Source organism: Drosophila rhopaloa, unplaced genomic scaffold (genome assembly GCF_018152115.1).
Source record: "Drosophila rhopaloa isolate 14029-0021.01 unplaced genomic scaffold, ASM1815211v1 contig_178, whole genome shotgun sequence".
NCBI classification, from domain to species: Eukaryota; Metazoa; Arthropoda; class Insecta; order Diptera; family Drosophilidae; genus Drosophila; species Drosophila rhopaloa.
In genome coordinates, this window is record NW_025335059.1 from 634,650 (window position 1) to 656,471 (window position 21,822).

Consider the following 21,822-nt stretch of genomic DNA (forward strand, 5'->3'; position numbering starts at 1 on the left):
GAACTGCAATCGATGTCTGGGAGGGATTCCTTACTTGCTTTTCCTCTTAAATCGCAATGTGTGTTAATGTGTGGCTTATTATTGTTCCGTCAGCTGCATCGTCATCGTATCGCTTCAATCTCTGAATGCCTTTGTTTCGCCTACAACCATTGTGCATTATCTGGGGCCTTTGGGCCTGCCACGTCATGTCGGCAGATGATACAATCAAAAGCTCAGTTCCCGACCCGACTAATGATCCACAAGGACTTCGATTTCACGATGTCGGGGAGGCCATTTAATTGAAATTCGCTTCACTGCTTTTTGTTGTCTTTTAATCTAATTCAAACCTAATGCCTTGTTGTCTTCGGTTAACAATTCCATTTACTAACTCCCAGCATTGATTATGCAAAGCGATTCGATTTCCATCTGCCATTTGATGTTGTGCCATAATAAATGCTCATTTATCAATCCCGAATCCTAATCAAAATGTTTCTTCTCTATTTTACAGTTGATGAATGTGCAAGGACTCCGGCGTGCCGTTTGAATTGGGTAAGTTCTTGTTATTAGTTCATTGTTTGCCAGTTCGAATTGTTACGCCTCTTAAGCACACGAGCACGTGTCAGGTTTGTCAGTCAGTCAGTCATTTTGTCATTTTGTCACTATGTCCCCAGTCGAGCGCAGTAGGGGATTAGGATCCGCTTTCTCCATTGGATGGCCAGTAGACGTCCAGTGGAGCCCTGTCATCGGCATGCAAATGTGGCCGGCTCTTTGACATTTGCATTTGCAATGTCCGCAATTAAATGCGTGGGCGGTGGGTGGTGGGCGATGGGCGGTGGGTTAGCAATGCGTCATGGCAAAGTGTTGCGTGCTGCATTTTAAATGAATATTTTATGCCAACTTTCCGGCTCACTCCCGCGCGCCTTAAATTATGCAATGCATTGCATTGCCATCGCAGGCCCAATGCGTGTCGCATTTTAATGGCTTCACGCCGAGAGTTGAAGACGAATTCTCGACGGGATTGCGAATGGAAATAAAAGTTAAAATGCTGGGGAGTGGATTTTTATGGCCCATATGTAGTGGAATACATTTTCGAATATTTATAGCTACCACCTCCATCGGTTGCGTAGCGATGCGTCTAGACGGCAGAGCGTTAAAGTCGAAATAAAAAAACTATTATGATCAGCAATACCCTTCACGCAGCTTGTTGGGTCAATGTATATAAGCTTAAATGGCTTATATTCAAAGCAGAATTTCACAATCAATCGTTCTATTTCAGTCAAACCAATTTACATTTTATATTTAATTATATATACTCGTTGTATCATTTAATTTTTGAGTGCTAAAATAAAGTTACTTTGCGAAAAATTCATTATACACTTGAAACCTCTGGACACAGGGTATACACAAAAAAATCGTTTGGCCAGGAGCGAGAGAATGATAGACAGGCAACAAGCAAATGCACTTTCCCCGGAATGTGTCAAGTGCGGAGAGCATAAGATGACTCGCATTGAGCTGCCCGGACGGATATATAGAGGGATAGATGGAAAGATAGATATATAGACAGATAGCTGTAGAGACTTAGCTGCATGCCAGACATTCATCTCAATTTATCTCGCTTAGCCGCATATCCCGGCAGATCGAAGTGTCGTCTGCGAATATATCAAAGTCTCAGTCAGGACTCACAGGACGCATTGTTGTTGCACACATGTGGGCGTGTGTGTATGTGTGTGCATGTGTGTACAAGTGCGTGAGTAAACGTGTGCTGCAGTTGTCATTCCAAGCCGTATCCTTCGCATCCATTCCCTATTCCTAACCCGTTTCTCTTTGGCAAACAAGTAATTTCACTTGACATGCAATTTTTTGTGGACTTCTCCACATTTCCCCACTCCTCGTCCTTTTCCCAGTCAGGACAAACAAAACAGATGTAACGCTGCATCGGATAGGAATCTTCTCCTTTCGCCATCTCCATGTGAATGAGAGTCCCCAACCACTTTTGATTATTTTGGCTAAAAAACCACACACAAGCTGCAAGGAAAAAATGGAAAGTATTCCTGTCTTGCAGCTGAAAAATGTCAATGCCAAGGAGCGAGTAAAAAGAGACATGAAGCGGGAAAGCGAGCTGGGGAAAAACGTTTTCCCAGGGCGGAGAAAATCTCCAGGGACAGCCTGGCCCAGAATTCAGAATGCATTTTTGGTGGCATTCATCATTAAAGCTCTTTTTGGTATGCCACATATGAGCATGAATGCACTAGGCTTAAAAGGACATTTCTATACGATGATATTATTTTCTTAAGTATCTTAATAACAGTCTCTTCAATTTAAATAAAATTGCTAAAAAAGTAAAACATATACTGCTGCTACAAATTTCGCTTTTCAAATTAATTATATATCTGACTCGCAAACGTTTACATTTTCGAGCTTAACTTTCAGTGGCATTCCTGATCCGCTTTGTTTGTTTTTTGCTGAGCGTAAATAGGAAAATAAGCAGAAAACATAGTCGAAAATCGTTTGAGAGCTATATTTCCACGCATTTCCATCTGTGACTGCTGTTGGTATTTGGTAAACACAAAATATCCGTGCTGCAAGATATTGCCGGATTTTTCTTTGAATTTTTTTCCGTTTCCACTCAGCTGGAAGAAATGCCGGAGCAGAGCTTTCGTCTTTGGGCTTAGTTTTCCCACCCAATTTTCCTATACTCAACCCCGACCGACATCAGCACTTAAACGTTTCACACATGCTGTCCGTTCCTCTTTGGTTTCGAAACGGATTTTTTGTTATGCCTCTCCGCTTCTGTTGTTGTCGTTGCCATTGCTGTGTTTTTCCGGAATTATCCGCTTATGCTAATCTGTCTAACGTTTTTGAAATTTTCATGCTCTCCTCTCTCTGTGGGTTTTCCCACTCTTCACACATACATCGGTCCACACCCACACCAGGGAACAGACTCATCCAGCTTTGAGAAACTCGCCTCGCCGTAAAGAAAAGCGAGGAAAAATCGTCAGAGCAAACGCTCCACATCCACTTGATGACCCTTCTCGGCAGGAGGAGGAATAGTCTCCTAGTTGGCCTCCTCGAGTCCGCCTCATTCAATGTCACTTGCCTCGAGGACGAGTGTAAGTAGCACTCCACAAATGTTTTCATCCGATTATGAAAGGGCGCCGAGTTGACCGAGCATTGTCCTCAGCGTTTCCTCCCGAAGTTTGTTTTTTACTTGAGTTGAGTTCCGTTTGAGTTGCGTTGATGGCTTAAATTATTGTTGGCTTGGCACTATCCGTAAGATAACAATTGTTCTGCGCCCCCAGTTTGATTCTACTAACCCGGAAGATTGACCCACTGCTTGAGCATGAACACGAAATTGGTCAAGAGCTTTCCATTCACAATTACGCGTCTCTCCATCAAACCAGGTGAAGTCGGGCGGCAGCGAAGTGGATTTAAGGCATCGGAATGCCAGCATCCGGAATCTCTTTGCCCCCTCCCCCGCGGAGATGGCCAAAAAAAAGGAAGCACGTCGTCAAAGGAGCCGCAGCCAAAGCAGCTTTTCGCTCCAGAGAATCGGCCAGGATGACGGAATTGGGAACCGGAGCCAGATGGGACTGCCCAGTTCCAATAGCTTCGATGATTACGATGATTACGCCTTGGGCATAAATCAATTGCCAATGACTGCGAATCAATCGGCAGTGAGACAATACAATGGCCAGGACAATAACGAGCTCGGCTCGAGTCCCTATGCTCCGGCACCGGTAATTCCCAGGACCTCGCACAATGGCTGGCATCAGAGTACATTTGAATTGGCAATGAGCCGGACTCCGGTGGAGCACAAAAACTGGAAGTCAACGAGCCAGCTGGAAAATTTTATTAACAGCAACGACCTGCTGCAGCAGGACTATGGGCAGGACCAGGATCAGGAGCAGCAGCACGAGAAGGACACTTGTGTTGACTTTGGTAATGAAATGACCTGGGGCAAATCTGCTGAGAAATCGCTGCCATTGAATCACCATCTGCAAGGAGGAGGATTTTCCCGAGACGACCAGTGGGATTTGGACATGCAGCTGGAGCAGCGCGAAAGTTTACACAGCCAAAGGTAAATTGACAAAGGGCCAAAAAGCGAAAGGAGCGAGTGGCAAAGGAAAAGCCAGAAAGGCAACTAACCCAAACTGCGTTTAGCTTTTCTATTTTCCATTTACCAGCCACCCCCCACCCCCTCCTCACACTGTGCACCCGCAATTTGCTGAAGTTTAGCGAACGGATAGAGCCATGTAAATGAGCCAAACGTGTAAGCCAAACTAACCTTGACACCCTCGACTCCACTTCACTCGACTCGACCGAATTGGCACCACGATGGCTGCAACAGTTTGCCCACCATTTGCATATCGAATGGCATCGCGATTGATTGCCCGTTCGATTGGGTCGATAAGGCGCACTGACTGCCGAACAACAGCTGTAAGCAGCTCAAGTGCAAACCGCTCTAATAGTGTGGCAACAAATCGATCAATAAGTCGGGTCTTTTGTTGAACTGCCATCGGAATCGGCATCGGCATTGGAATAGCAATCGGAATCGAACCCTGGCCAGCGGAATTCTCGAGTGCCAGCGATGCGTGGCCAGGTCACGCGGGTAGCAGGGTGGATACGGATGCGGATGGGGATGGGGATGTGGATGCACTGAGCGTGTCATTTCAAGCTGTTGCACAATCGCTGGTTTGATTCGAATCGAGCTGAGTTTCAGGCGGGTTACGCATTTGTTAACAACAAAATTACAGGGGCCTCCTCGCGCCCCTCCGGTGCAATCAAGCATCGCAAATCGGGGGGATAAGTTAAGGGAGGGGTGGGTCTTACAGCTCCGATTCAAGTGCGGCACAACTATAATATAATATAAAGTACTAAGCGAGAGTACGCAGAATGCAGTTCGTTGACCGTTGAAGGCTAATTGAGCTGGAGAAAGGTAGCGGAAAGGCATTTGTCAAGTTTGATTGAAAGTGAGTTTGATTTATTGCCACGGCTCGATGCACCGATAACCGGTTACGATAACCTAGACGGATGCAGAGTGCCCTAATTCGGATTAGGAATGATTTAAGGGGCGGTGAAATATTTTATGCCCGCTTTGTGGTCGTATAAAAAATTGGACAATTTCATGACATTTTGCCAAGCATATTAATTGTGTAAATTAATTAATGTCAATCAGAACACGAATAAAGTGGAAATAATCTAGCAATTAACATATCCAATTTTTACATACGTTTGAACTGATGAGGGAGAGGTGGCTCAGCAATTGAAAACAAATATGTTTAATTGTTTTAAATGAGAAGATGAATATCATTGGGTTTTTTACAAACCATTTTTAATTTAACTTCCCACAACATTCTTGATATGGAAGTTAAACGATTAACATGTCGAAACATTAATATTCCCTTCTTCTTTGCTCTCAACTCTTTGCAATATTTCGCTCTAAATTGTTTTGCACTTTATTGCCCCCAAGCTCATTTAAGTACATCTCGCCTCATTTCGCTTTCTTTACTTTTTTTTTTGGTTTTTGTTTTTGCCCTGGCTATATGTCTGATTAATAAAAACAAAGCGCAAATTGGAAAGGAAATTGCTGTCACTCACTGGTGCTGTTGTTGCTGCTGTCAGCAATTGCATTAAAACGATGCCGTCGCCGTTGCTCTTGGTGTTGTCGTTCCACCCGTCTCTTAGTTGACTCCAGACCCTCGACGATGCGGCGTTTAAATACACCGCATGAGTTTAATTTAATGCAACGCAGCAGTTTTATCAAGCAACAACAAAATGCGACGACAGCAATTGCTGTTAACTGCGTTCGCCCTTCTCGCACTTGCCATGTCACTGCCAGAGCGCTTATCGCCCTCACCGGGTGATAGGGAAAACTTGTATGGATGACGCTTTTCCCGACCCAGTCAACCCCACCCCACCCCCTCCCAGTTTTCCCGCCTTGCCGGATTACGTATGTGCTTTGCATTTGACTGCCCATTGATGTTGCCAACGCTGATGACGGCACGAGATGCCATTGTGTTGCCAGGCAAAGTCCCTTCAGTCGAGTTCCTTGTACACGTAATGTACCCAACACCCACTTTCTGCCCACTTTGTCTGGCCTTAACCCCTTAACGCCCACGCCCACTGCGGATCCGCCCATTCTGCGACTGTCAAATCATCTCGTCATGGATATGAGCAATTGCCAGGGATTTCATCCTGCAGGGGGACCTGCATAGAAAATTGGTATGATATGTGATTTGATTGACGTGGCTCTCCATCTCGGGCCTTTTCGGCCATCCTTTGTTTGCCAATTTAGTGTGCCCTTCCTGTCATTTTATTCCTATCAGCTAGGCTTGTAATCAGCATTTTTGTCTACGATTTTGACGTTTAATTTGTGAGTCGAGTTACGTCAGCAACATATCGGTAGGCCTGTCGATCAAAGGGTTTTGCATTCAATTTACAGCTTAGACAGAAATGCACCCAAAAAAAAAGTGGTAGAAATATAAATAGGAATTTCAACATTGTTTTATTTTCAGGGGGTAAATGTTACCTTTCTCTAGTTATATCTGAATTAAAAACGTTTTCTATTAAACAAACCCAATTTTTAAGTTTTCTTGTTGTTTAGATGTATTTATGTTTTGGGGAAACCCTTTTCTTTTGAAGAAATGTAACATTCCTGAATTTAGAATTAAGTTACATAAATATGGAATTAGCTTTTAACCTAATACATTTTTTTCTAAGTGTAACTGCAAACTAGTATATTTTGCCCATATTTAATGCAGTTGCGGCACTCGTTGCCCGGGGCAATTCAACATTTTGCCCACAATATTCGGTCGCCGAGCGGGCCGTGTTGACTCTGCATGTGGGCAGCAGGCAGCAACAAGCTTCGTTAACTTGCCACCCGTCCAAACAGACAACGGCCACTTTGCAGGTCCTATTCGAGATCCTGGCACCAACCAGCTCTTCCTGTTGCAGTTACAATTCAAATTCCGACTCGAACTCGCAACGAGCTGGCTGCCTGCTGCCTGCAAAATATGCTTCATGCTACGTGGGCCAGCAAAAACATGAACAATAAAAATGGAGACAATAAAATAGAAATACAGCAGGCAACTTGATGGCAACAAAAAAAAAAGCAGCCATTGCAAAAACACGCAAGAACAGCGATAACAGTGGCCGGTGAAACCAAAAACACTAAAAAAATGTCGCATTTCCGGTGCCAGTCAACATGGCGGATGCCGTGACGCCGCTGCCGACGCCGCTTTATGAATAACCAGACACAAAATACGAACTACAAAATGGCCAGAGGTTCATATTTTTTCGCTTGTTATGGTTTTGGTAGGTCCACAACTGGGAAATGTAGAGCGAGTGGGTAGATTCAACCAATCGAAAAATAAATACAAATAGCTTATCACAAACAATAATAAAATCAACATGACTAGGACCTTGAAAATAAAAATATATGCAATGAACATATATACAAATAAATAGATAAATAAATAATGAAAAATAAATTCATGATATCCTTTGAAATTGCCAGTGCGAAAATAACCTTGTATATGTTGATAATTAATATTTTATCCAATATAACTTTTTTGAACAGATTTTTATATATTTTTTACTTTTCATTTTGATTTGTCGCTTGCTCACATAATATTGTGTCGACAATTTTAGATATAAAGCTAAACTCATTGATTATCAAACTGAAAACTTTTTATATATAAACACCAACATTTTACATCAAATCAAAATCATATTTTGTAAATAAAATTAAATAATTGTTGTTTAATTTTTAATTGTGAGCTGCACATCTGCCTTTTGCAATATTTTAAAAGAGTTTGTTTGTTTCTCTTGAGAATGCAGTCCTTAGGATTTCTCGAATTGTAAAATTTGAAAATATCTTTTAAATATTGATAGCTTTGAATTTCACATGTATCTTTGGGGTTTTACTTTTGTTTTTAGTGGGATTTCCTTTGCAACTTCGATATATTCATTTTCCGGCCCTTCAAGTAATGAAAACTTAATTGAATTTTGATTGCCTATCACGGGAGCTCCACATCGCACTAACCACCAGCCTTGAATTTTTATTGGCTTTTTAATGAAATTTCCGACTTTTTTTTATTTATTTTGCAGCTATCGACCGGCGGCCTCTCAGTCGACGCCGCTGGCAGAGCGCCTGCAGCGGTTCCGATACCGCCAGCAATTGCAACTGCAACAGCAACAGCAGCAACAACAACTGAGCACTGATATCGACGCTTACGATACCCCCTTCGCCGGTCATTTATCAGCTGAACAAATAGGCGAAACCAATTGGCAAAGGGCGAACGGGAATTGGAACTTCGAAGGGCCAGTTGGCGGGACAGGGCCAGTAGAAGCTGAGCCATCAGCGGAGCAGGAGCAGGAGGAGCTGCCGCCGGATCGAGTGCTATATCCAGACTCGGAGCCGGAGGAAGAGGAGGCAGGGCCACGACGCCGCGTTGTGATCAGGCGGCGCATAGTGCGCACCACCCGCACCACTCCGGAGGTTGCCAAGGGCACAGCAACCAGCACCAACGATAGCTCAAATCCTGGAAGAAACGGAAACGGGGAACGTAATCTTGGCTGGCTGACCAGGCTACGCAGCTTTGGATCGAGTAATAGGAAAAACCAGGCGACTGCCGCACTGGCAACATCGCAAGTCGGCAATCAAATAGCAAGTTCTGGTGCCAAGGGCAACAACTGTTGCAACACAAACCCCATCATGGCAGTCCTGCGTACTATGAAACTAAAAGAGCGGCTGGTCATCAGTCTGGGCGTCACCCTCGTCCTGTTGACCCTCCTGCTCATCGTCGATGTGCAAATGGACTTTGGGGTGGCCAATCGCCACCTGCTGCAGCAGCAACACCACAAGATCCGCCTGGGCAACGACTATGATGCCACAGGCGGCGGCGGCGGAGGTGGAATGCTGCACGAGTTTAAGCGCAAATTCCTGCAGAAGAGGTAAGTTCACATTTCGATGCCATTATCCGGGAAATCTGAACCATCTATTGCACAGACTCCGCCATTAATCAGCGGAAACCTTGCAAGTGGGATTCCGTTTGGAATGAGGGTTTCGGACCCTCATTAATTTAATGATTCATTAGTGTTAGATATCTGCAGAGTTACGCATTGCTTAACTTATGTGGAAGTCCGACATGGGAAGTATAATTATTACCGAAAAGGTTAATAAGGAATATGCAAAACCATCGTTTAATAGTTTAAATCTTGGGGAAAAAGACCATTAGGATTTACAAAATAAATTCAAAATTTGTAGAATGACAGACTCTTAAACACAACGATTTTAAAAGGAGTATCTTAATTCCTATAACCAAGTGTAAATTAAATGTTATATTATATTGCTTTCTATAATATCGCTTTCTTTATCCACACTAAACCAAGAATTTAACACTTTTAGAAAATTGTCCAATTTCAATAAACCATAAAGCATATTGCCAAACCTGATGGTATTTGAAAACCTTTTTCCCCGTTTCGCTTTGAACCCCCCAGAGCAAAAAGCAGCGTGTTGAAATTTACTATTCCCAAGTCTGACCAAAGAAACCTGGGCACAGGCTACCGCTGGGCATTCCGAGGGATTAAAAATTATGCAGAAATCGCAAACGGGGTCGGGCCATTGACTCCGGCAAACAACCCGCAGAACCCCCGAGGCGACGGAACACGGCAGGGTACATAATTCAATTTAGCTGAAATGCAACAAAAGTTGCAATAAAACTTGGTTGGCCCCGGCATTAAAACGTAATTTGCTACAAAACATAAACCCAGGCCAGGGCAAACTTCTTGGGAACTACAAGGAAGAGAAACAAGCACAGGAGCCATGTTAATGCCTTGCTATAGAGAATATATACAGACGAATGGGGGCCGAGTCGCTTTACCTTTACCTTTGAACACTTCATTTTTTGTTCGCTACTTTTTACGTTGCGTGCGGTGGGTAAAAATGGGTGAGAGTGGGTGAAAGTGGGTGAGTGAAATCGCCGCCATTTTGCTGCGGCTGGCGGAAGTCGAGTAATAAAACATCAAAATGACGCAGCAAGGCGCAAGGGAAACTGTTAAGACCATCCATCCAGGTCCCAGGACTTCCTCTCAGGTGCAGCAAACGACTCCGGTAACATCGCATCCCGATCCCGGCTGGTTCGGTTCCGTTCTCGTTCCCGTTCTTGTTCTCTTTCTCGTTCCGGCAACATAAAACGCCAATGTTTAGCCAGTAAATATTTAATTAATTCATAAGCCGCCTGCCATCAGCCCGTAAAATGAATGCCTTTGGAAACCGCTCCTTCGTATTTGCTGCGTCTGAGGGATACCTCTTCCCGGTCGGCCCCAGAAACCCCACATCCCCATCCCTTCGCCATGGCAAACTGACTGCTATCTACTTATGCGCCAAGGCAAATGCAAAATTATGATGCCTCCATGCACTGAGTCGTGCAACGTGGCTGTGAAGCGTAATAAATTCTATTTAAGCATCAAATGTTTGCCCGTCTCCATCTTCAGACACCGCGATCCCCAAACTCGACCACCCCCCATCCCTGATTTCCTGTCTTGTCTCCTCGCCTGCTTGCCTTATAATTTTTTAATTATTTCATTAAAAACTGAAAACGGAGGCAGCAACTTGGCAAATGCTGCAAATGGTGTTCGCTGCCGTCCACGCAGCTGAGGGTAAATTCATTTTCAGTAATGATTCTCAGTTTTCGGTTGTTATCAATCTTTACTTTTTCCTTGTTTTTGTGTGCAGAAAGTTTCTTAACCCTTTTAATTAAAATGGGTGCAGCCGAAAGAGATTTTGGGTCTTACTGCTTGAAAATCTAAAAATCTGATTGAATCAATATAAAATGAGTCAAACAAATGATCAACGTTAAAATTGAATTGTTATTTGGCAAGATATGGTCACCTTTTTACAAGTCATTGGAAACTTACAAATAACTAACATGAAAATGGGTCAAAAATTTGATCAACGTTAAAGCGACAAATTTGAATGCAGGTTTTTTGAGAATCGAACCACAAGTCTTTAGAGGTATGTCTCTTTGAAATACGTTTAAATTTGGCAAAGATATGGACTCTGGAAATCCAATTGTAGGTCACCTTTTTACAAGTCATCGGAAACTTGCAAATAACAAACATGAAAATGGACCAAAAATTTGATCAACGTTAAAGCGACAAATTTGAATGCAGATTTTTTGAGAATCGAACCACAAGTCTTTAGAGGTATGTCACTTTGAAATCGGTTTAAATTTGGCAAAGATATGGACTCTGGAAGTCCAATTGTGGGTCACATTTTTACAAGTCATCGAAAACTTGCAAATAACTAACATGAAAATGGGTCAAAAATTTTATCAACCTTAAAGCGAAAAATTTGAATGCAGATTTTTTTAGAATCGAACCACAAGTCTTTAGAGGTATGTCTCTTTGAAATACGTTTAAATTTGGCAAAGATATGGACTCTGGAAATCCAATTGTAGGTCACCTTTTTACAAGTCATCGGAAACTTGCAAATAACAAACATGAAAATGGACCAAAAATTTGATCAACGTTAAAGCGACAAATTTGAATGCAGATTTTTTGAGAATCGAACCACAAGTCTTTAGAGGTATGTCACTTTGAAATCGGTTTAAATTTGGCAAAGATATGGACTCTGGAAATCCAATTGTGGGTCATATTTTTACAAGTCATCGAAAACTTGCAAATAACTAACATGAAAATGGGTCAACAATTTTATCAACCTTAAAGCGACAAATTTGAATGCAGATTTTTTGAGAATCGAACCACAAGTCTTTAGAGGTATGACACCTGGAAATCGGTTTAAATTTGGCAAAGATTTGGACTCTGGAAGTCCAATTGTGGGTCATTTTTACAAGTCATCGAAAACTTGCAAATAACTAACATGAAAATGGGTCAAAAATTTGATCAACGTTAAAGCGACAAATTTGAATACAGATTTTTTGAGAAGCCAACCACAAGTCTTTAGAGGTATGTCACTTTCAAATCGGTTCAAATTTGGCAAAGATATGCACTCTGGAAGTCCAATTGTGGGTCACATTTTTACAAGTCATCGAAAACTTGCAAATAACTAACATGAAAATGGGTCAAAAATTTGATCAACGTTAAATCGACAAATTTTAATGCAGATTTTTTGAGAATCGAACCACAAGTCTTTCGAGGAATGTCACTTTGAAATCGGTTCAAATTTGGTAAAGATATGGACTCTGGAAGTCCAATTGTGGGTCATATTTTTAAAATTAATCGAAAACTTGCAAATAACTAACATGAAAATGGGTCAAAAATTTGATCAACGTTAAAGCGACAAATTTGAATACAGTTTTTTTGAAAAGCGAACCACAAGTGTTTGGAGGTATGTCACTTTGAAATCGGTTTAAATTTGGCAAAGATTTGGACTCTGGAAGTCCAATTGTGGGTCATATTTTTACAAGTCATCGAAAACTTGCAAATAACTAACATGAAAAAGGGTCAAAAATTTGATCAACGTTAATTTGAATGCAGATTTTTTGAGAATGGAACCACAAGTCTTTAGAGGTATGTCACTTTCAAATCGGTTTAAATTTGGAAAAAATGTGGACTCTGGAAGTCCAATTTAGGGGGTGACCTTGTTACAAGTCATCGGAAACTTGCAAATAACTAACATGAAAATTTGAATACAGATTTTTTGAGAATCAAACTACAATTTTATAGTCCGAGTTTTATAAAAGTAATTTTGGAATTTTGGAATTGTTAAAAATGACTATATATCATATGTGATCCTCACTGCGTTGTAAACTTTTAACTGACATTATAATACCCTGTGCAAGAGAATAAACTAAGATGTTAACAGTCTGTAACATGTTTTACGATCTTGACATGATTGGATTATCCATACATAGATGACACATGAAAATGCCCCCCGGAAATCCAATTAGGACTCCCTAAAATCCATCCATTAACCACTGGAGCGTCATCGCTTTCGACTTGCATAAACTTTCACCTATGATCCTGTGGCCGCCGCTCTGTTCGCTGGCCCGTCTATTGTCATTACAGTTGCATTTGACTGGTTAATTAACCGCAGCACATGGACGGCTTATGTGGGCAACGTTACGCACACCACGTGACACTTTAATGAGCAAAGTTTCGCGAAAGTGTAATTAAGTGCACGCCACATCGATCAGTGCAGCTGAACAGAACGTTAGTAGTTGCTTATATATGGGACCATATTTTCAGAGGCAGAATCAATTTGAAACGAGCACCATAAATAAGCGAAACAAAGCGTGAGTACCCTTCCTGTAAGTGGCTGCACAAAGGAGGATTTAAATACTTATTAGCACATAAAGTGGCATTATGCGGCTGCCAATAAAACGCGCGCGAAATCCGGCCAGGCTCGTTACGGCGGAAAATTCTTAATAAGCCCTCCAGGCAGGTGAAAGCCGCTTTGGCTCCCAGATAATGTCTCATTCTCGTGCCCAGGAGAATGTTGACAGCTTCCTCGGCTTGCCGTTGCCATTTTGCCACTCTTGCCAGCGTTTTCCTATCTGACGTCTTGGCCCAGACGTTCTCTGGCAACTGTTAATTGAAAAAGTTTTGCATTCTCCTGGCACATGTGCACACCTGTCTTTCTGTCTCTCTGTTTCTCTGTCTGGCTGGCTGATGGATAAGACAAGGCGACGACAGGACTTTCGCCCCAAAAAACTTGGGCCACAATTAAAAAATTTCTACATAACGACAATTTGCGAAAATGTCAAATTTCGAAATTCTGGCCTAATGATGTGAGCTCCGTGCAGCCAGCAAACACGAGTGCTCGTTGGCAGCCGGTTCTGTCATTCGGCTTAATGGTCACACAACTGCCACATAATTCTGGGTTTCCGTTTCCCCATTTCCCGGGACATATGCTAACGAGCTGAGTGGGGGAGGGCGAAATGGGGGAGTAGTTTTATCTCAAGCATTCCGCCAAGCGCTTTTAAGAGTCAAGGCTAGCAAAATGGATGCAACAAATTCAAAAACTTTAATTCATTTTTCAAGCACTCTTTTTGTCTGAAGCAGGCGCTGTCTAAAATGCTGCTGATTACCGGTACAAGGACACTGGGTTGTGACGAAAAATAAAAATTCGGATGACGGAGAAAATTTATGCAGTTTTTGTGAGCGTTTAGTTTGAAAATGGCTATACAAAAACAATTTTAAATAACTTAAAATAAAGAAAATGAAACGAAATCTCAAGTTCTTCAGCTGCGGATTAAATTCTAACGTACATTTTTGCATTGTTATTATTTATGAACTTACATTTTTATTCTTGGCTAACAACAAATACAAAATGACCTAGTAAATTGTCAAGACTAAGCTTATTGTTTTAGTCATATATTCTAAATGTTAGTCCATTTAAACAATTTTCTGTTTTTTTCCTTTTTTCTTTGTGCTAAGTGAGAAAGGAGCTTTTCTGCCACTGTGCAGTCTTATACGGAATTTGCTTGGGCCTCTTAAAGTACCTGCAATTTCAGTTTATTGCAGTCAAGTGAAGAATGCCATGTGTGCCTGGTCTTGTGGGTGGATTGGGGTTGGGGGATTCGAGCTCGTCTTAGATAAACGCAACTAAAACTCGGGCTGACAAAGTTTTAGTAGTTCACCTGCAAGTGCGTGTCTTTGGGAGCCTGGCCAGGGGGCACTTAGCCGGCTCAGCTCGGCATCTTCAGTTCAGCTCGATGGCTGCCACTAAAAGCCAGTGGGGCACTTGGCAGTTGCAATTAGCAACGAGAGCCACCCAGACCCATTGTCAAGTGCAACCGGCTTTTGGGTCCCCGCTAATTATGGCAATTTTTTTTGTACACTTTTAATTCACTTTTATGTAGCTCCTTTTAACACAGTTACTCTCGGTTACTTTTGCTTTTATTCCAGCAACTCGTCGGGCTCCAAGGAGGCCTCCACGCAGGCGGCGGCGAGCCAGAGTGGTGGGGCAACCAGTGGCCAGGATGCGGCTGCCGGGGCTTCGGGCGGAGCAGCGGGACCCGGGACGTCGGGCAGTATATCCACCAGGAAGCCCACTCCTCACGATCGCTATGTGGATCTGCAGAAGCACCTGCTCAGCGACGAGTACTCGCATGTGATTGTGGACAATGCGCCGGATGTGGCCAGGGACAATCCCACGCTGGCTGAGATGCTGCATCGCAAGGCCAGGTGAGTGGCACATAAAAACCAGGAGCGAAAAAATTCAATTTCCCCTAAGCGGAAGGACATAATGCTTACAGTTTTTTACCCCGGTCCCCGAGCCACTTTACCCGGCTTCGTGGTAATTGATAGTGGGAGGGTAAGGTCCTTTACGGTTCTTTGAAGGACGGGATAGTTAAAAAGGAGAGAGGGGAGAGGGGCCAGCAGTTACGGCACTTTTCGGGCTTCAACGGAATTGAAATGATTTTTATTGAAATTTACGCTCCATTTACGTGACACATTTACGTTTTAGACATTTAGCCTGTGCAGTGAGAGAAAAAAGCAAGATTTTTCTTTTTCTGAACAAGCACAATTTTCTTGTATTCAAGATACACTTATTTTAGTAGCAAACATTTCATGTAACAAGATAATTTATGTTTCCTGTATGTTGACTTTCTAAAACTTGTTTTCTTATGATACTATTTAAAAGTTAAAAAATGTATATGGTTAGTCCCAAGACTATAAATATTTGTTTTGAGTGTATGCCCACAGAAATTTCTCTATGCCCACATTTTTACTGGCATGTCTCTATCTGTCGCTGGTAAGTGTTGCCTGATTGTTGTTGCCGGTGGCAACTGTTCTGTTCTTCCCGGATGCCGACCGGCGATAACGTTGATGAGAGTTTGCCTTGTCTCCACATGGCGTATGCGTAATTTCATGCGAGCGCAATCAAATAAAAGTGCAATAAAGAAATCAATGTGGATTTGCACCACCACCCCCCGCTTATCTGAGTCACCGTCGGCGAAATGTCTTCCTTTTTCGTCTTCCCGTTTTACCCGCACACTTGAGCCAGCAATGAAATTTATTTCGACGAGTTTTCATTTGATTTTTTTCCTTGGTAATCAGCTTAGTTTTCTCCTTCTTCCGCCCGTTCTTTTTTAAGCGACTTCCCTTTGCTTTTACAATGCGTTGGCGAATCGTTTTGGCAGTTTATATCAAAATTGAGTATGTAGAGTATGAGTAATTTCATTTGCTTCAATAGTTGCCAAACATTGCCCCAGCTGAAGTTGCACAAAAATTGGGAATAAAGTAGCGGGAAAGTAAAGAAAATCGAAAATGGGCAAAATGCAAAGTGGCAAAAACTTGTCAAACTCATGTTGTTGTTGTTTCGGTAGCGGTGGGTGGGTGCTGTCTGACTCGGCTAAGTGTGGGCGCCTGGATTAGCATAAAATGCTTGATTTTCTAATTTATAGCACATCACCGAAAAGCAAGCCAGAAAGTTTGCTACTTTTTTTTGGTGTGTCGCACGTAGCAAAATGCAAATTTCATTAACAAGCGAAATTGCTGCCAGTAAATGTGCAGGGTAAAAACGTTGTCAGTAGGTTTACCTGGTTAGCTGGCGCAAGAAGTTGGGATGCTTTTGCAGGAAAACTGCAAATTTTATAAAAGTAATGTTTGAAAATTATTTTATTACTGCATACCGGTACATAGATTTTAAGTACTTTTAGTTTTAGCTTTATAAAACTAATTTTTGTCTATGTGATAGAGTTTTTGGTACTAAAAGTAAGCTAAGGAATTCAAACAGTCATGGAAAATTATACAAAATTCAATTAAAGTTTATTTTGTTTTAAAATCTTAAAAATTATGTTTTCTTTATAAATCAATTACATTTAAGTTAATATTTATTATTATATTTGCTAGTACTGCAATCATTTTAATATAACGTATTTAATTATTTGTTGATCATTTATTACATTTTTAAACCAATAATATTCTCGTATTTTAATCAAAATTATTTTTTTTTCAAAATAAAGTCAAGTTTATTTTTGAAAATATTAATATTTTTAAAAAGGGTTTTTCTTAAGAGTTATTTGTTTAATAGCCAAGAGAAAATCCTACAAACCCAGTTCCGTTGTTTATTAGTACGAACTGCAGTGGAAATTCCCTTCGTCCTTTTACAACTAATCCACCTAAAGAGATAGAAAGATCTGTGGTTGCTGAAACAGGAGCCCAGATGCTGAGGCTCCACTCCCTCCTCCTGATTCCACTCCAGCTGTCTCCTGTCGCTCGTTTCCGGCGATATCTCATTAAAATTCTGTCGCCGAGCTCCCCACATGCTCGACGTGCTCCCTTATCTCCCGGCCGACATCACTCCCTTTGGCTTGCGGCTTAGTCAGCACTTTTTGGCCCAGAGCTGAGGTATAACAACGCAGCGAAGAATGCAGCCAGTGCTGGTTGAAAAAAAAGATGACAAAATGCAAATGCGCCTAAAATTACTAGATGAGTTATTACCAGAGGCTGCTGAAGAGTCGTCAGGTGCATAGTACACCGACTGCGGACTACAAAAGCCTGTCCGGTATTAGCCGGGTGTATAATTACGCCAAAGTTGCCGCTGATTCAGCCCAAGTCCTGGGGTCGTGACAGAGTCCTCTCCGCCGGCTTGCGTTTAATTAGTATGACAAATTTTTAATTAGCCTGCAATTGCGACCGCGCCGAGCGGGCGACAGAAATCTTATTTCGAGCGAATTACACCCGGCCAAAAAGGGAGAAACACCAGAAGTTTTACCAGCTGTCGGTCAGGATGCGAACTGGAATCCCGGGAAGGCTGGGTAATAAAAGACTATGCTCAATGTCGACGAGTGTGTAAAACTCGGAAAGCTTGCTGACATTTCGGCGATGGTGAAGTGGAAGTTTTCCGACTCCGCCCCATCAGCTTCGCGGATCCCAGCTGCAGTTGGTCTGCTGTCATTGGTTTTAATGTTCGCGCTCTTGCCGCTAAAGTTTTATCCCCGGCTACAATATAAGTTTAATTTCACTTTCCTTTTTGCCCCCTTCTTGTGCGAACTCGGCTGAAAAGTGTCCGGGGCTGCAGTCCCGGGTACGTCCATTTCGATGGCTCTTCGTTGGTCTTGGCGGCCGCAAAATTTCACACGCACAAAGTTTTCCTCCTCTCCATCTAAGCAGCACTTTTGCGGCTCTGCGGCTGCGGCCAGGACGCAGCTGCTCGGGGAAAACGGGAAAAGCAGGAAAAGTAGGAAAAGCGAGAGAACTGCGCTGGCGAAACTTTACTGACATTTTCTTATGGCGAAATAATTGCGGGTGGATGGGAGGGGGGGCTTAAGCAAAGGCCAGGACATGCCGGCTGACAGCTGTTATTATAGTACCCACTTCGACCGGCGGTATAACACCGGGGATAACAGCACCAACAATGGCAGCGGGAACAACAAGTGAAAGCCAGTCTCTCTCGGCCAGTCTTAATCCCGGGTAGAAAGTTTCCCTCAAACGCCAGATTTCTGTGGGCTAAACTGCAATCCACTGGCAAATGAAATTTAATATTTCATTAATTAGTTGATGGGTGGGGATGCTTTCAAGTCTACCGGGTATCTCTTTGGGTCTTTTTGCTGTTATTATATACTGTTCATATCGAATATAATTTTTAGTAGCCAAATATTTTCACATTTAGTGACTAGCTGTATAATATGAATATAAGTTTCAACTTGTGGCACTTTGACAATTACAATAGTAAATACAAGAGTATAAATTACATACATTTCAAAGTGGGTGGGCTTCAAAATATTTATTAAATATTAAAAATATTTATTCGCATACTCAAAAACTACCCAGTTGTCAGTATGATTATCTCTCAAAAAATAAAATGAAGGATGTAATCGGATAATTACATAATTTTAAGCGCCAGTATTTCATTAATTAATAATCGTGTAGCGATCAAGTCACGGTAATATGGATTACAGTAAACGAAAACCTGGCTTATAGTATCTTGCTTTTCGCTGCTTATCACGTTTATCTTTAGTTGAAATCCGCGAAATTATTTTGAGCAGTAAGTAAAGTTTATTCCTGTCCATTGCCATGGCAGCGCATTCTCGGCGAACTCGAGCTGCAGGACTGAGGTCTCTGGGCTACGGATTCTGTATTCTATATTCTGCCTGCCCTGTCAAATCGTCAAACCGAGCACAATTAAGCTGATTAGTGAGCGTCATTCAGAGGAGCTTTCGTCCGTCGTCCCGCCGCTGACATAAATAAATTTAATTTCCGCTAAACATAACTCAAAGTAAACTTTTGACGCAAGTAACCGCCACGACCGTGCAACTGCCGAGCGGTTGGTTGAGGGGCGCGGGGATGTACTACCAATTATATAAAAATCTCTCTTTCAATTATTTTTTTTTTTATCGCAACGTTTCTGTTTTTGCGCTGCGGTACGTTGTTGTCATCGTCGTTGAGCTGTCAACGCTTTGCATAACAAAGTTTTGCGCGGGCTTAGACCAATGATGGAGGGGGTAAAAGGTGGGGTTTCGGTGGGTTAGGGAGGGTTAGGGAGGGTTAGGGAGGGTTAGGGAGGGTTAGGGAGGGTTGGGAAGGGTTTTGGGTGGTGGGCTGAACGGTGGAAGGTGGTTGGTGGGTGGTGGCGGGCTGTCACTGCGGTTGTCAGCCTGTATATGATTGTGGACCACATGTCACGTGCGCTTTTGGCGTGCATTCCACTCTTTAGACTTTTTTTTGAAAACATCCCCCTCCTTCTTTAGACCACCTTCACTTTCTCTTGTAATGGGATTTCTGATATTGTTGACTGCCCGCCGCTGCAACTGATTTACGTGACTCAATTACCAAAGGGATTTGAATCCCATTCGGCTGCAGCTCCTTCTTCTTTTAGTCCCGGGACGCCTAAAAGTGCAACAGCTGGCCCTTCGGATCAAAGCCGCAGACTCACACAGCACATGGCCACTCTGCGGACGGCGGCCAGTGCTTAGTCAGTGTCCGAGTCCGGCGGCTTCATCAATTACGCAGCTCCTTCTCCGGATTCCACTGCTCAGTGGCCACTGGCCACATGGCTCCTCGGCTGCCCCGCCGCAGTTGACAAATGAAGCATGAGCACACATTTGACTGTGCCAAGCTAAAACGTTGCGTAGCCTACTTTGCGGCACAGTGCCAAAAAGAAACGAAACTTTTAAGTATCAAAGAAATCTGCACAATAAGGTGTGTTGAAGCTAGATTTTTCTCCCGTTTCCACACGAAAATAAAATCATATTGATTAAAACAAAACGAATCGTTCCAATATATTTGGTTATCAAATTTAAACAAATTGTCACAGTTAACATCAAAAAACAATAGAAATTCTGAAAGCTTAAAACCGAATTCCAGAAGCCTTAAGCATTGCTTGCAAGTAAACTTAAAAGAAATGTGGTTATTTTTGAACCAAAACACATTATTTATATTTTAATAAAATTGAAAAGATGTTTATAATAAAGCTTGTTATTATTCTTGCTCTATATTTTTTTATTTAGGTATAAAGTAAAACACTTTTACATTTTTTTGTATTTCCCTTTTTCAAAACCTGTTTTAATACAGATGACAGGGGCAATTGGGTATCTAAAAGCAATTACATTTCATTTTTCAGACCTTTGGTTCTGCTTTAATCTTGCGGATTTAAACATGCTTTAGATTTCTGATGTAGCTCTTTTCCCTGAACCTGAGCCTGATGGCACCCTCGTCATTTTGGCTGGCCCTTCTTTGGCCTCCAGATCCTGGTCATTGTCACCGGATTGTGAGCACTTTTACACCGCCAGGTGAAAGGGGGATTGAGCTCTCGGGCCGTCGGGAAGTTGTCACCATTTCCATAAAACGCTGATATATTGAAAGTCGTTTGGGGCACGAGAAGGCTGTCTGCCAGACATTTGTTTCCTTCCTGCGCACAAAGGCCAACGGCAAAGACGCAGTCGACATAAAAAGGGTTAGACGTTGAAGTACAGCAGAAGTCAGCGGGCAAATTATGAGTGTGCTGGAAGGCAGTGGGTGGAAGTGGAAGTAGAAGTGGAAGTATAGGGACAATGAGTTATGTAGACGCCATTGAGAGCAGCCACGGGGAGCAACGGATATGACTTCATTATCGTGATAAACTTGCTGCACAATGGAGCAGACATCGCTGCTCATTACTCACTTGTGACTGACCAACCGAGTACTCGGAGTTTTGCATTTCAATTTGTCGTCACTGCTGGTATAAATTGTTGTGCATTGCTACGGAAAAGCTAATGCCAAGGGAGAGCACTTTACAGCTTAAATTCTGGCAGGGCTCTTAGTGCTTAACCAGCACAAATTGGACTAAATCTGAAAGCGTAACTGCAAGAGCTTAAGACAAAAGCATTGGTCATGTGAGCGGCACATGTCAAAAGTAAAAAAAGTGGAAGAAGTGCAAAGCATAATCGGAGAGGAAAAGATATTTTCCGACAATTGCCAGTATGGCCTGGCAGCAACAGGGAAAATCGACCACCAAAGATTACGGCTGATGTGGGGGTGTCTTGGCATTTGCAAACCAAATTGTCATGACAGCAGCGACAAAGAAAGCCAGAGGAGCAGGGCATTGCTTTGACAAATCAATGTGAGAAATCTTGATATGCAGCCCCAAAGCATGGCATACTTATGAGGGAGCCCAGAGAACCTCATGCACTCAGAATATAAAATCGTTTAAATGCCATGACAGTCTACTTTTTGAGTTGTATTTGAGGAAAACTTAAGGCAAATGCTACTAAAAGTTTAATAATGCATTTCCTTTTAAAAAATGTGTCATGGTATCTTATTTCAAGTTACAAATTGAATATCTAAAAGAAACGATTTTTACTTTGATTGATAAAGGATTGACAGAACGCGATGGTTTTTATATAATTTAGAAAAAATATATTTCGAAGTGTAGGTCTTCAGGCTGATTGT

The 21,822-nt window shown here is 42.3% G+C and overlaps 1 protein-coding gene across 6 annotated transcripts in view; it reads left to right on the top strand.

The window, feature by feature from the left end:
* The window catches only part of LOC108041858 (extracellular serine/threonine protein CG31145), a 69,904-nt gene that overhangs the window by 37,113 nt on the left and 10,969 nt on the right, over positions 1–21,822 (top strand). For all 6 annotated transcript variants that reach the window (XM_017119911.2, XM_044459121.1, XM_044459122.1 and 3 more), the window contains 5 exons: positions 488–528; positions 2,913–3,089; positions 3,381–4,057; positions 8,089–8,934; positions 14,854–15,132. In XM_017119911.2, the coding sequence (XP_016975400.2) occupies positions 3,066–3,089; positions 3,381–4,057; positions 8,089–8,934; positions 14,854–15,132 (1,826 nt within the window). In that variant the 5' untranslated portion in view covers positions 488–528; positions 2,913–3,065. The remainder of the gene's footprint in view (positions 1–487; positions 529–2,912; positions 3,090–3,380; positions 4,058–8,088; positions 8,935–14,853; positions 15,133–21,822) is intronic.